This window comes from Hylobates moloch, unplaced genomic scaffold (assembly GCF_009828535.3).
Source record: "Hylobates moloch isolate HMO894 unplaced genomic scaffold, HMol_V3 SCAFFOLD_3, whole genome shotgun sequence".
In the NCBI taxonomy this organism is placed as follows: domain Eukaryota; kingdom Metazoa; phylum Chordata; class Mammalia; order Primates; family Hylobatidae; genus Hylobates; species Hylobates moloch.
This window is the reverse complement of record NW_026652278.1, coordinates 173,030,027-173,043,313: the sequence shown is the minus strand read 5'-3', so window position 1 is coordinate 173,043,313 and position 13,287 is coordinate 173,030,027. Positions and strand designations below refer to the sequence as shown.

The following is a 13,287-nucleotide window of genomic DNA, read 5'->3' as shown; positions in this document are numbered from 1 at the left end:
GTAAGACCATCTGTAGCTTGACGGCCTCAATTCTAGAGGAAACAAATTTGACAAGGTTAAAAATACAGGGTCTAAAGGCAAGTAACAGCAAGATGGCTGCCACAGGACCTAGAAAGAGGAGAAGCCATGTTGCCCAACTCCAGAGGTTGGTATAAGAATTTGAAAGGCATTGCCTGATTTCAGAAGCCTTTTCCTGTAAACGCCGGGCGGCATCTCATACTATCCCTGACTGGTTAGTGTAAAAACAACACTCTTCCCCTAAGAAGGTGCGGAGTCCTCCTTTCTCGGCAGTGAGGAGGTCTAGGCCTCGGCGGTTTTGGAGAGTCAAAACTGCTGCCAGAGTCTATTTGGGATTGTAGAGTAAGAATAGATTCATTATTTCTTGCAAACTGTCTGAGAAATCCTTTGAGAGTGTGTGGTAGTAGGATAATGAAGTAGATAAACCAGCTATTCCAGTTCCTGTAGCAGTAGCCATTCCTAACCCTATAAGTAGGGGTGTCAGTTGTACGGCTCTGCACTGATGGACTTGAGCTTTGAGGGGTACTGATAGAGTCTGATTTCCTGGGGCAATGTTAATGTTGGGACTTAGAAAGACTAAGGTGCAGGTGCCGGTCCAGTTAGTGGGGAGGCAGATATAGGTCGATGTTCCACATAAGAAGAATATGACTTGGCTGGGTAGACAGAACTTTACCCTGGCTTTTAAAGGAATAGGGTACACGGTTTTTTCTTTACTATTTCTATCTCTCTCTTTCTCTGACTTCTTTGTCTCTCTCTCTCTGACTCCCTCTTTGTCTCTTCCTCTCTTTCCTTCTTTTTGTCTCTGTTTCTTCCTCTCTCTCTCTGACTTCCTGTCTCTTTCTCTCTTTCCTTTGACTCCTTCTCTTTGTCTCTCTGTTTCTTCCTCTCTCTCTTTCTGTCTCTTTCCTTTCTACTGGTCTTTCCCTGCCTCTGCCAGCTGCTTATGCTGCTGTTCTCCCCTATTCTTCCCCTTTTTGATGGCTTTGGCAGTGTAAGACTGCCACCTCCTTGGGTTCCTGCACTGCATGCAATAACTCTGTAATTTCCTTGTGGTATTTAATGGGGGTTCCCCCAGAGGTTAGGAACTCCCTTTCTTTCCATATTGCAGCATGGGCATGTAGGATTAGATAAGCATACTTGCTATCTGTATACACATTTATTCTTTTTTCTTTTCCCAGTTCTAAGGTTCGGGTAAGTGCCACTAGTTCTACTAACTGGGCACTGGTCCCTGGGGGAAGAGGCTTACTTTCAAGTACGGTTACATCGCTATGGCGTAACCTGCCCTTCGTATCCCATTCTCCACAAATGAACTTCCACTGGTATGTAGGTCAAGGTCAGGACTAGCTAAGGGGACTTCTAAGAGATCATCTCGGGCTGCGTAAGTCTGGACTATCATTTGTTGGCAGTCATGCTCGATTGGTTCCCCATCCTCTGGGAGAAAAGTGGCAGGGTTGAGGGCCACGCCTGTGTGTATTTGAAGCACCAGTCCCTCAAGGAGTAGCGCCTGGTATCTAAGTAGGCGGTTGTCTGATAGCCATAAACCTCCTTTGGCACCTAGTATGCCATTTACATCATGAGTAGTGCAGACAGTGAGATCCTTTCCTTGTATTATTTTGATAGCCTCTGACGCTAAGACGGCCACTGCTGCAACCACCCATAAACAGTGAGGCCAGCCTTTCGCTGCTACCTCAGTTTCCTTACTTAGGTTTGCCACTGGTTTTGGGGTTGTCCCACGAGTCTGAGTAAGGACTCCAAGAGTTATCCCTGCTCTCTCTGTGACGTATAAGGAGAAGTTTTGTCCTGTGGGAACGCTTAAAGCTGGAGCTTGTACTAGGGCCTGCTTTAATGTTTTGAAGGCTGTTTCTGCCTCTGATTCCCATTCTAATAGATGAGTATTTGCCCTCTGGGTCTCCTTAATTAGAGTATAGAGGCGCCTGGCTAACTCACTGTATCTGGGGATCCATAGTTGGCAAAAGCCGGTGATTTCAAGGAACCCCCGCAACTGTTTTCATGTCTTAGGGTGAGGATAAGCCAGTATAGGCTGTATTTGTTCCTTGCTGAGGGCCCTGGTCCCTCTGGCTAAGATTAGGCCTAGATACTTGACCTGTTGTAGGCAAGGCTGGGCCTTCAACCTAGACACCTTGTACCCTTGATTAGCTAGAAAGTTCAAGAGGCCTAGAGTAGCCTGCTGGCATGAGGCTTCCGAACTGGTAGCCAAAAGTAAACCATCCACATACTGAAGGACCAGAGTGCCTGGACTTGAGAAGTGGCATAGATCTTGGGCCAGTGCCTGACCAAACAGATGAGGGCTATCCCTAAACCCTTGGAGCAAGACGGTCCATGTAAGTTGGGACGTGTGGTCTGTGGGATCCTCAAAGGCAAAGAGAAACTGGGAGTCAGAGTGCAGGGGAATACAGAAGAAGGCATCCTTGAGGTCCAGAACCGTGAACGATTCTGCTTCCTCTGGTATTTGAGAGAGCAGGGTATAGGGGTTGGGTACAACTGGATATAGAGGAATACTGCCTCATTGATGAGTCTAAGATCTTGCACTAGTCTCCATTGACCATTCAGTTTTTATACTCCTAGAATTGGGGTGTTGCAGGGACTGCTGCATTTCCTTACTAAACCTTGAGCTTTTAAATGTTTAACAATATTCTGTAATCTTTTATGAACTTCAGGACTTAAGGGATATTGCCTTTGATAAGGAAAAGTGGTGGGATCTTTTAACCTGATTTGGACTGGGCGGGCATTTTTTTGCCCTTCCAAATGGTCCTTCCAATGCCCAGACTTCAGGGTTGATTCCCTCCTCAAGTAGGGGACAACAAATGGGTAACTTGTTCATGTTACCCATTCATGTAGATATTAGCTCCAGCCTTGGCTAATATATCCCTCCCTAATAAGGGTGTGGGACTTTCAGGCATAACAAGAAAGGCATGTGAAAAGAGCAAAGTCTCCCAATTACAACTGAGGAGTTGGGAGAAATACCTGGTTACAGGCTGTCCCAGGATTCCTCGGATGGTAACGGACCTTGAGGACAGTCATCCAGGACAGGAGATTAACACTGAGAAGGCTGCACCAGTCAATTTCCTGGCCCTCAATAGTTAAACATACCTAGGGCTCAGTGAGGGTGATGACATGAGCTGGCGCTTGCCCCGGGCACCCTCAGTCCTGTTGTTGGATCATCTGGTTGGGGGCTTCTGACCCAGGGAACCTTTGTCCTCTAGGGCAGTGTACCTTCCAGCGATTGCCTTGGCATAGCGGACATGGACGAGGGGGCAGCTCGTTTCTCATTGGACAATCTTTTTTAAAGTGTCCTAGTAAACCACACTGATAAGCCCTACCAGGTGATTGGCCTGCTCCATTTTCTGTCCTCTCTGAACCACCAAGGTTGGTTTGTCTGAGGGCCATGACTAAGGCTGCAGCCTTTCTCTGATCTCACTTTTCCTTTTGGGCCTGTTCCTCTTGGTCCCTATTATAGAACACCGAGGTTGCCAGGTTTAATAATGTCTCTAGATTTTGTTCAGGGCCCAGGGCTTGCTTTTGGAGCTTTCTCCTGATATCTGCGGCTGATTGGGTAATAAACTTATCTTTTAGAATCAATTGACCCTCGAGTGATTTGGGTGACAAGGGAGTGTATTTTTGTAAGGCCTCCCGTAGCCACTCGAGGAAAGCAGAAGGATTTTCTTCCTTTCCCTGAGTTATGGTGGACATCATTGAATAATTCATGGGCTTTTTTCTAATTCTCCTTAGTCCTTCTAGAACACAGGTCAACAGATGTTTACGACTCCAGTCCCCATGATCTGAGTCAAGGTCCCAGTGGGGATCCATGCCGGGGATGGCTTGCTGACCAGTAGGGAATTTGTCCCTTTCTTCAGCTGTCATTTTATCATTTACTTTACTAAGATACCAGGTATCTCCAAACTCTCGGGCTACAGCTAAAGCCGCGTTCATTTCATTAAAGGCCAGGGTTTGATCTAACAGTAGCATGACCTCTCTCCAAGCAAGGCCGAAGGTTTGCCCTAGACCCTGTAGGACATCTATGTACCTATCAGGATCATCTGAAAACTTCCCTAGGTCTGCCTTGACCTGTTTTAAATCAGAGAGGGAGAAGGGGACATGTACCCAGTCTGGGCCAAATTCCCCTACCCCTACAGCTTGAAGGGGACATAACCAATACCCCGGGGGTTTTTGTGGTCCTTTGGAAATTTCTTTGCTTATTTCCTTCTGGGCAGGGGAGATTAGAGGAGGATTATCATTAATAGGAAGGGGAGCTATAGGGAGGCTAGGATATGGGGGTAAGCTAAGAGGTCCTCCTGTGGGATGTAAATTGTAAGCTTTGCATAGTTGTGTATTTTCCCTCAATGAAAAGAAAGCTTGGACATAAGGTATTTCACTCCATTTGCCTTCCCTCTTACAGAAAAGGTCAAGCTGCAGGATAGTATTGTAATTTGTACTTCCCTCAGGTGGCCATTTTTCCCCATCAGAGAGAGAATATTGGGGCCAAGCTATAGTGCAGAAAAAAATAAGCCACCTCTTTTTCAGGGTTTGTGGGTCAAATTAGTCCCAATGGCTTAGGATGCATTTCAAGGGTGAGCCTGTTGATGCCTGTTTCCCATTTGAAAGACAAAACCACCCGCGGTTTTGGTTTGTTTTGTTTCTCCCCGTCCAAGAACCCTCAACGGTCCCTGGACCCTGCTGATTGGAATCGTTGCGCTCACCTACGCAGCAGCAGAAACAACCCCTGCCCAAGAACCCGCAACGGTCCCTGGACCCAGATGATTGGAATAGTTGCGCTCACCGAAGCAGCAGCAGAAACACTAGTTTTCCTCCCAGACCACATGGAGGACCGAGGAAGGTCGGATTTAGTGGCCCTTACCGATGCATTCTTGAAAAGCTGCACCCTTGCCTGGCCTCCTAGACCACAAGGAGGACCAAGAAAAATTGGATTTAGTGGCCCTTAGCGACACATTCTCGAAAAACTGTTAGAGTCCTAAGCATTCTCCTGTTAGTATTGGGACTTTACCCCTGTCCTATAATGATGTTATGCCCCAAAAATGAAGTGGAGGGCCATACCCTGAGGGAGGGAAGGGATGTCCAGGGTTGGAAGAGTGACACCTTTTGTCCTCACTTACATGAATAAGAAGGATACAATTTCTGAGGCTCCCTATATCATACCTTCAGGAATAGCTTTTGTTAGGCCTGCTTGTCTGAGGACAGATCCTAAAATTCCAGAAAAGTACCCCCTGCCGAGATTGTGCCACTGCACTCCAGCCTGGGCAACAGAGCAAGACTCCGTCTTGAAAAAAAAAAGAAATAAAAATAAAAAATAAAAATAAATAGGCTGAGCACGGTGGCTCACGCCTGTAATCCCAGCACTTTGGGAGGCTGAGGCAGGCAGATCACGAGGTCAGGAGATCGAGACCCTCCTAACACGGTGAAACCCCGTCTCTATTAAAAATACAAAAAAATTAGCCGGGCATGGTGGCGGGCCCCTGTAGTCCCAGCTATTCGGGAGGTTGAGGCAGGAGAATGGCATGAACCTGGGAGGCGGAGCTTGCAGTGAGCCAAAATCAGGCCACTGCACTCCAGCGTGGGCGACAGAGCAAGACTCCGTCTCAAAAAAAAAAAAAAAGAACTTACTCAGGTAACCAAATAGCACTTGCACCCCAATAATTTATGGAAAAATAAAAAATAAAAGCAAAGCAATAGCTTTAGTAAGGGCACTTGCAGAATACCTACCAAATATCATATAAAGTTTAGAAACATACAATAATCAATACATTATTTGGGGCTATATCAAGGTAGAAAACCACAGGAATGACTCACATAAAATCAGAAGAGTGGTTATTCTTTGGAGGAGGAGGATGCCATTCAGAGGGGTACCCAAGAGTATATAACAATGATTCATATCCCCATCTAGTGCTGGTTACACGAATGTTTGTTTTTATCCTTACATTACACGATAGATTCTTTTATATGTGTGAAACGTAGTATTTTTGTCGTAGTAAAATCTACATAACAAAATTTAGCATTTTAACAGTTTTTAAGTTTACAGTATTGTGGCATTAACTACCTTCACCTTGTGCATCCATCCACCACTATTTCCAGGTTTTCATCATCCCAAACTGCTTTTGGTATCATATCCAAGAAATCATACCAAGTCCAATGTTATGAGCTTTTGCTCTGTTTTCTTCTGTTTTAATTTTAGCCTTTATATTTAGGTCTTTGATCCATTTTGCGTTAATTTTTATACGCGGTGTAAGGTAAGGGTTCAATTTCATTCTTCTGCATTACACGTTTTTAAACAGAAACAAAATAAAAGAACAAAAGGAACCCTGACCATTTACAAATGAAGGTATTGGGATAGAGGTAAAGTAACATGCTAAGCTCAGACAGCTGATAAAGGCAGCAGGGGCTGGAAGCCAAATCCTGTCGGCCTGGCAAGACGACTGTGGCCTCAGCCGCAGCAGCTGCGAACACGGGTCTGCGCCCACCCCCTTCCCTGTCCACGACTCCGGGACTCCAGCTCCTCCCCTTTCCCCACCCTACAAGGGGCCGTCGCACGTGGCTCCGGGGCTTTCGGGCGCCGAAAAACCGGCGATGCGGGTGGGCGGGAAAGCCCGGAAAACTTTGGCATGATATGGACCGTAGGTAACTGGTTGTGCGGCATGGACTCCAGCTCCGGTGCGCTGTGATACCCAGGCCCAGTTTTCCCTCACGCTCCAGGCCGGGGAGGAGCCCGGGGCCGCTCAGAAAGTCCTGCGCACGCGCGCGTGCTCGGCCCGGATTGGCTGCTCGGAGCGGCGAGGGGCTTGGCGGGAGCTTCCAGTCGCTGGGGAGCGGAGAGCGGCACCATGGCTCCGCGGCGGCGGGCGCGGCCTCACAGGTCTGAGGGGTAAGTACTGCCGACCCTCGGTGCGCGGGGCCGGAGACCAGCTTGAACTGCTTCCTCGCCTGCCGCGGTTTGCGCCTCCCGGCGCTGTTCGTGCTCCACTGTGGAGCTCGCCCGAGTGGCCAATCGCCCGGGTCCCCGGCTTCCTCGTCAGTCTAGTGGGGATAACGGTGATCCCACCCGCACGGGCCTATCGGGGCCTTACACTGCCTGGCGGTTGGGAGAGACCTTAGCCAGTGTCGTGTCGTTTTGTAGGGGGGAGTGCTGTCCAAAGTAGTGAGTCTCAAAGTGCTAGCTTGAAAGCAAAATATTCAGCAAATACTTATTGCCTACGATTTGCCAGACTTTATGTTAGTGGAGTTTACTCTCTGACTGGAAGTCAGTTTTCTTATTTTGAAGACCCTGGTGTTTTCGTACTGCAAACCGCAGACCGTAAACTGGAGCACAAATCCGGCTGGGGGACCAAGCTGCCGCTTGCCGTTCTCCGGGATGGGTCGAGCAGTTTTTGTTTACAAAAAGAGCGAGCGTTTGGTCGGTTTTAAAGCGCGCCCTAGAATGCTGGTCGCTGATTCGTTGGCGAATGGCCAGCCGAGGCCCGGCCTGGATCTGGCGGGAAGGGTCTCGGCTTGCTGCAGACGGTGCACAAAACCATAGCCAAGACGATCTGAAGAGAACAGGAGTTCCCCCGGGCCTGGGAAGGCTGCCTGGAGAAGGAGGTGCTGGTGGATGCGGAGTTAGGGAGGAAAAGCTGGAGCGGGACGCCGCAGGTGGGTGGGGAAACCGAGACCAGACTCCTGTGACCAGTGGAGGAGAATGAAGACTCCCCCAGGGCAGAAGAGGAGTAGAAAAGAATGTCCGCCTTCAATGTCAGCTGAAAAGAGTTTATCTGAAAGGCTAGTGGTTTTTGTTGTCTTTTTTTATTTTATTTCTTTAACATTTTTGGGTTTGAGACTCATGAAATCTGTTCATGCCTCCTCCCAAAACACACTAATGCACATACAACAGAATTTTTTTGTTGTTGAGACGGAGTCTCACTCTGTCGCCCAGGCTGGAGTGCAGTGGCGCAATCTCCGCCTCCCAAGTTAAAGCGATTCTCCTGCCTCAGCCTCCAGAGTAGCTGGGATTACAGGCGCTCGCCACCACGTCCAGCTAATTTTTGTATTTTTAGTAAAGACGGGGTTTCACCATGTTGGCCAGGATGGTCTCGATTTCCTGACCTCGTGATCCGCTCGCCTTGGGTTCCCAAAGCGCTGAGATTACAGGCATGAGCCACCGCGCCTGGTTTACCTGTGGGTTGTCACGGAGGTTTCGATCTCTCAGAAGCTCCACCTCGACTCCAGCCTAAGGCAAGGAGGAACCTTGACTTTTTTTTCCCCCCCAAGAAAGGACAAGACGGCTCAAAGAGTTTAAGAAGTTTATGTGGTCTAGTGTGTAGTTGTGTTTCTGTTACTTGGCTATGTGACCCTTGATAAGTCACTTAAATTTTCTGAACCCCGGAATCATCATCTATAAAATTGCCATAAAACCAATACTTGTCTTACCTGCCTCCTTAGGTTTCATGAATTAAATAAATAAATCATGAACTTGTTAGAAATGCAGAATCCCAGATCTCATTCCAGAGGGACTGAATCAGACACTCCTGGGGTGGTGCCAAGCAACCTGTTTAACAAGCCCTCCTGAGAATTTTGATGACACTCAAGTCTGGGAACCACTGCTCTGAGCAGTTTTCTAACTTTTTTTTTTTTTGACTGTCATTCACACTAATGATGTTTTACATCACAGTACATGTGTAGACACATCCACACATAAAACAAAAGGCTTGTGAACATAGTATATCCAGTGCAATGTTTCATTTTATATTTTCCTTTTTTGCTGTTTGTTTTTTTAAAATGCTGGCTTGGCAATCTTAAAGAACATTATAGGACAATTGATGTGATTTGGGTATGGACTGTAGATTAGCTTATGGTATCAGTGTTAAATTTCTTGATTTTAGAAATTGTACCATGAATATGCAGTATAATGCCCTCTTAGGAAAGACATATTGTAGTATTTAGGGGTGGAAGTGCACAGTATCTCCAGACACACACACACACACACACTCACACACACAGCACATGAGTAAAGGGCATACAGAAGGTCCTTGTACTATGTTTGCAACTTTTCTGTGAGCTTGAAATTATATCAGATAAAAGGATACTAAAACATTGGTTTAGACTAAGCCGATTTTGCTATCTACAAATGAGAAAAATATGGCTGCAATCTGCATGGCATATTTTAAAGTCGAATTATGTACTGTATTATCCCGGAGTATCCCCCCGTACCCTTGTACAATGCCTGGTTGGTGGAGGACAGTCTGTACATATTCACTGACTCCTGGCACTATTATTAGTAATAATAATATATAATTCCTGCCACTGTTATTTCCCGTTTTTATTATAGTCACCATTGTTACATCTGTTTTCTTGAAGCTTGTTGAAGATATATATACAACTTTATCATTTGAAGCTATGGTCCAACTGAGAGAGTGTGAAGGGAGGTCGAGGGCAGGCCCTGGATTTGAACTGATGTAAATTTTAATGCGGGCTTGTCTCCCTCCTGGCTCCGTGTTGCTGTGGGCAAGCATACATCTGTAACATAGGATTCACTTCTACCTTATAGGACTGTTAGAATTAAATGAGAAAAGGACGTAGGAGAGCCAGGCACAGGATGGAGTAGGTGTCGGGGCTTAACGTTAGCCTACCTCCCCTTTGTTCAGCTCTGCAGAGAATGTCAATCACTGCTGATTGATTAAGGCCTCAGGGAAAAAGTTAACAGCGGGATTCCAACTTTTCCATGTCCCTGAGGGGGAGAGGTATGTTATTTTATACATTGGTGATAGAATTTGACCTACAAAAAATAAATTTGTGGAATATGGGTTCTTTTTTTTTTTTTTGGTAAAAACGCGTGGAAAGGGTCATAACTATGGTGTTTCCTCAGTTATTTTAACTATTTCCTAACTCTTGTGTTTTTTTGCTGTTTAATAGCACAAGACGTTCAAAGAACACTTTAGAAAGAACACATTCCATGAAAGATGTAAGTTATCTTTTTGTGTTGTGGTTTTCTCAAAATTGACAGTACAAAATAACATTTTTTGGGTACCTCATTTTTGTAGACTTCACTTGGCAAGTTCAGTGTTTATTGTAGTGAAAAAGTGTGTGCATTTTCCTCACACTTTTTCTGGTGTAGTGGATAAAATGACTTTTGTTAATGTTTTAGAATTTCCTTTATTTCTGAGCCTAGTTTGGTTTCATTTTCGTTTAGATAATTGACTTCATGTAACAACTGTACAATGCTGTAAGCTTTTTTCACTTAAAGCCATTTCTCCTCATTGTACTTTTCAAGAATTGTTTGATTTCATGATACTCCACTTAGTTCACATTACAGGTTTACCTTTCTTTAGAGTCTTAGAATAAATGTATGTTAAAGGCATGTATATTTCTTTAACTATCTTGATAGCTAATTCCAATTTTTTTTTTCCAGTGGCTTGTGTGATTGACATTGTAATCTCACATTAACAGTGTATGACAGTGCCAGGCACCCCAGAAGGAGTTCCTTCTGCTTGTTCTGCCCTGGGCTTTCTCTGTCCTGCATAGTCAACCCCAGCCTGCAGAGGATAGCTCTCTTCCCCTCTGGGAAACCCTGGGATCCCCCTGCAGGGTTTTGCTCAGCGCTCTGCTCCCACCCCAGCATTACGTCACGGGTTCTTTGGGTGGATTTCTCTCAGCTGTCCTGCCTTGCCCCTGCCGTTGGTAGCCAAAGTACGGTGTGCCTCGGAGGGATTTCTGTAAGCTCCAGCCTTAGCTGGAAGCCCAGAGTGCCTGGAATGGATTCAGCTTTCCTGTCCTTCCCTCTGCAAGGCAGTGCCTTACATGTGGTGGAGGCCCCCTATGCCTTGGGAGGGGCTGGAAGACCTGCCAGCTCTCTCTACATTCCACCCCCAAGCACTCCAGGAATGATTCTTTCACTGGGGGCATCTGAATGGTAAAGTTTTTGTATGGTTTGCCAATTTTATTTGACCTCCTTTATACCTTCCAGAATTTTCTTATTTTTGTATCTGTTAATAGTACCCTTCCACATTTTCCGGAACTACCATGAAAGTTTTTCTCATTTTATATATGTTTTCATGTTTCATTAGATTTGGGGTAGCACACTTCATGGGTGTATCAGTATATTGAACTATAAACCCTGGTGTCCTTTAGTCAGGAGTTTTTACCCATGTGTACCCTTAAAACTGTTAATGAACTTTTGGGTATATGGGAATATTTCTGGAGACGGGACCCATTACTTTCCCTAGGTCAGAGGTTTAGGCAAACTGGCCCATGGGCCAAATCTAGCCTGCCACCTGTTTTCGTATATCCCTGCAAGCTAAGAATGGTTTTTACCTTTTTTAATGGTTGAAATAAAATGAAAAGACTATGTCATAACGTGAACATGATATGAAATTCAAATTGCAGTGTTCAAAAGTCAAATTGTATTGGAACACAGCCATGCTCATTCTTTTCTGTGTGGTTACTGTCTGCATTCACGTGACAGTGGCTGAGTTAGTAGTCAAAACAGAAACCTTATGGCCTGCAAAGCCTAAAATAGTTTACTTTCTCTTCCTTTATAGAAAAAGTTTGCCAATCCATGCCTTAGGTTATCAAAAGATTCTGTGTCCCCAAAAAGTGTTAGCTTGCTTCTTTCTTTTTATTTTAACTGAAACATTGTAATTGTACACATTTGTGGGGTACGATTTGATCTTGCCATATGTGTCTATGTTGTATAATGACCCAATCAGGGTAGGTAGTGAATCCATCACCCCATGTATAAGGATTGCTTCTTTAGGCAGCAGTGATTACAAGAATATTCTTGCTGCATAAATCAACCTATTGTTCTTTGTGAGAGCCAACTCAATGACTCAACTTTATTCACTTTTAGAAAGCTGGTCAAAAGTGCAAGGCTATTGACGTGTTCGACTTTCCTGATAATTCTGACGTTTCAAGCATTGGCAGGCTGGGTGAAAATGAGAAAGATGAAGAACCTTATGAGACCTTTGGTTAGTACTTTAAATCTTTATCCTAACATAACTCTAAAGCAACAACATTTAGGCCAGATATAATAAAAAATAGAAGTATCTTCAAATATAAAAATTAGTTGCCTGCATGTAAATGTAATGTTCTCTGGGGAGTACCTGATAATTTGAATTAATTTTTCTCACTTATAGGTACATTGAAACTAAGAACATTATCAAAGCGGCCCTCTTCTAGTAGTATTCGTTAACAATCCGGTCACATGAGGACACTTACTATAGTACTCTGTAACAAGAGGAACATAGAATACATTTCTCACTTCACTCTACCATTTGATAGAGCCATTAATTTAGGGAGGAGAAGAGTATGGGTAATTTTCCTTTGTGCTAAACTCATGGAGGCAGGGGATGCTTCGGGAGAGCCAGTGGGAGAGCTTCACCTGTGTTCCTTGGAGTGTGAGGTAAAAGGTCAGTACCTGGCTGGCCAGGAGTGTATGAGCTGTCATAGTGGGCTGCTTGTGTCACTGGGCACTCCAGAAGCCAGAAATGACAGAGAAAATGCCATGTGCCCCCACATCTAGAACTTCAGTAGTCAGGCATTTTTTCTGGAATAAGTTTTTTTTTTTTTTTTTTGAGACGGAGTCTCGCTCTTTCACCCAGGCTGGAGTGCAGTGGCGCAATCTTGGCTCACTGCAGGCTCCGCCCCCCGGGGTTCATGCCATTCTCCTGCCTCAGCCTCCCACGTAGCTGGGACTACAGGCGCCCGCCACCTCGCCTGGCTAATTTTTTTTGTATTTTTAGTAGAGACGGGGTTTCACCGTGTTAGCCAGGATGGTCTTGATCTCCTGACCTCGTGATCCGCCCACCTCAGCCTCCCAAAGTGCTGGGATTACAGGCGTGAGCCACCGCGCCCGGCCTGCTGGAATAAGTTTTAAGAGAATTTTGAAGGCTTAGGTTTAATTTTTTGTTAAAAGAAAGTATTATACATTTTATAAGGTGAAATATTCACCAGAATAATGTCTTTTATTATGACTTGATAAAAATGTCCTATTTGTCTAAAATCTAAATCTAAAAGATCTGAACCTAAAACCCCATAATATTAAAAATGGAAATGGATTCACATACCATAAAATTCACCCTTTTAAAGTGTACATGTCATTGGTTTTTAGTTTATTCACAAGGTTGTACAACCATCTGCATTATCTAATTCCAGAAAATTGTTATCCTGTAGAGAACCCTGTACCCATGAGTGGTCACTCCCTCTTCCCCCTTCCTTCAAGCCCCTGGCAGCCATGAATCTCCCTCCTGTCTCTACGGATTTGCCATTTCT

The 13,287-nt window shown here is 45.1% G+C and overlaps 1 protein-coding gene across 3 annotated transcripts in view; it reads left to right on the top strand.

Moving 5' to 3' along the window:
• Positions 1–6,828: 6,828 nt before the first annotated feature.
• The window catches only part of CENPU (centromere protein U), a 39,489-nt gene continuing 33,030 nt past the window's right edge, over positions 6,829–13,287 (top strand). Inside the window, exons 1-3 of one of the 3 annotated variants that reach the window (XM_032149015.2) lie at positions 6,829–6,913; positions 9,934–9,982; positions 11,867–11,984. In XM_032149015.2, coding sequence (XP_032004906.1) covers positions 6,873–6,913; positions 9,934–9,982; positions 11,867–11,984 — 208 coding nt within the window. In that variant the 5' untranslated portion in view covers positions 6,829–6,872. Of the gene's footprint in view, positions 6,914–7,785; positions 7,804–9,933; positions 9,983–11,866; positions 11,985–13,287 lie in introns of those variants that run through there. The other 2 variants (XR_004247342.2, XM_058436934.1) reach the window with 2 other exon arrangements.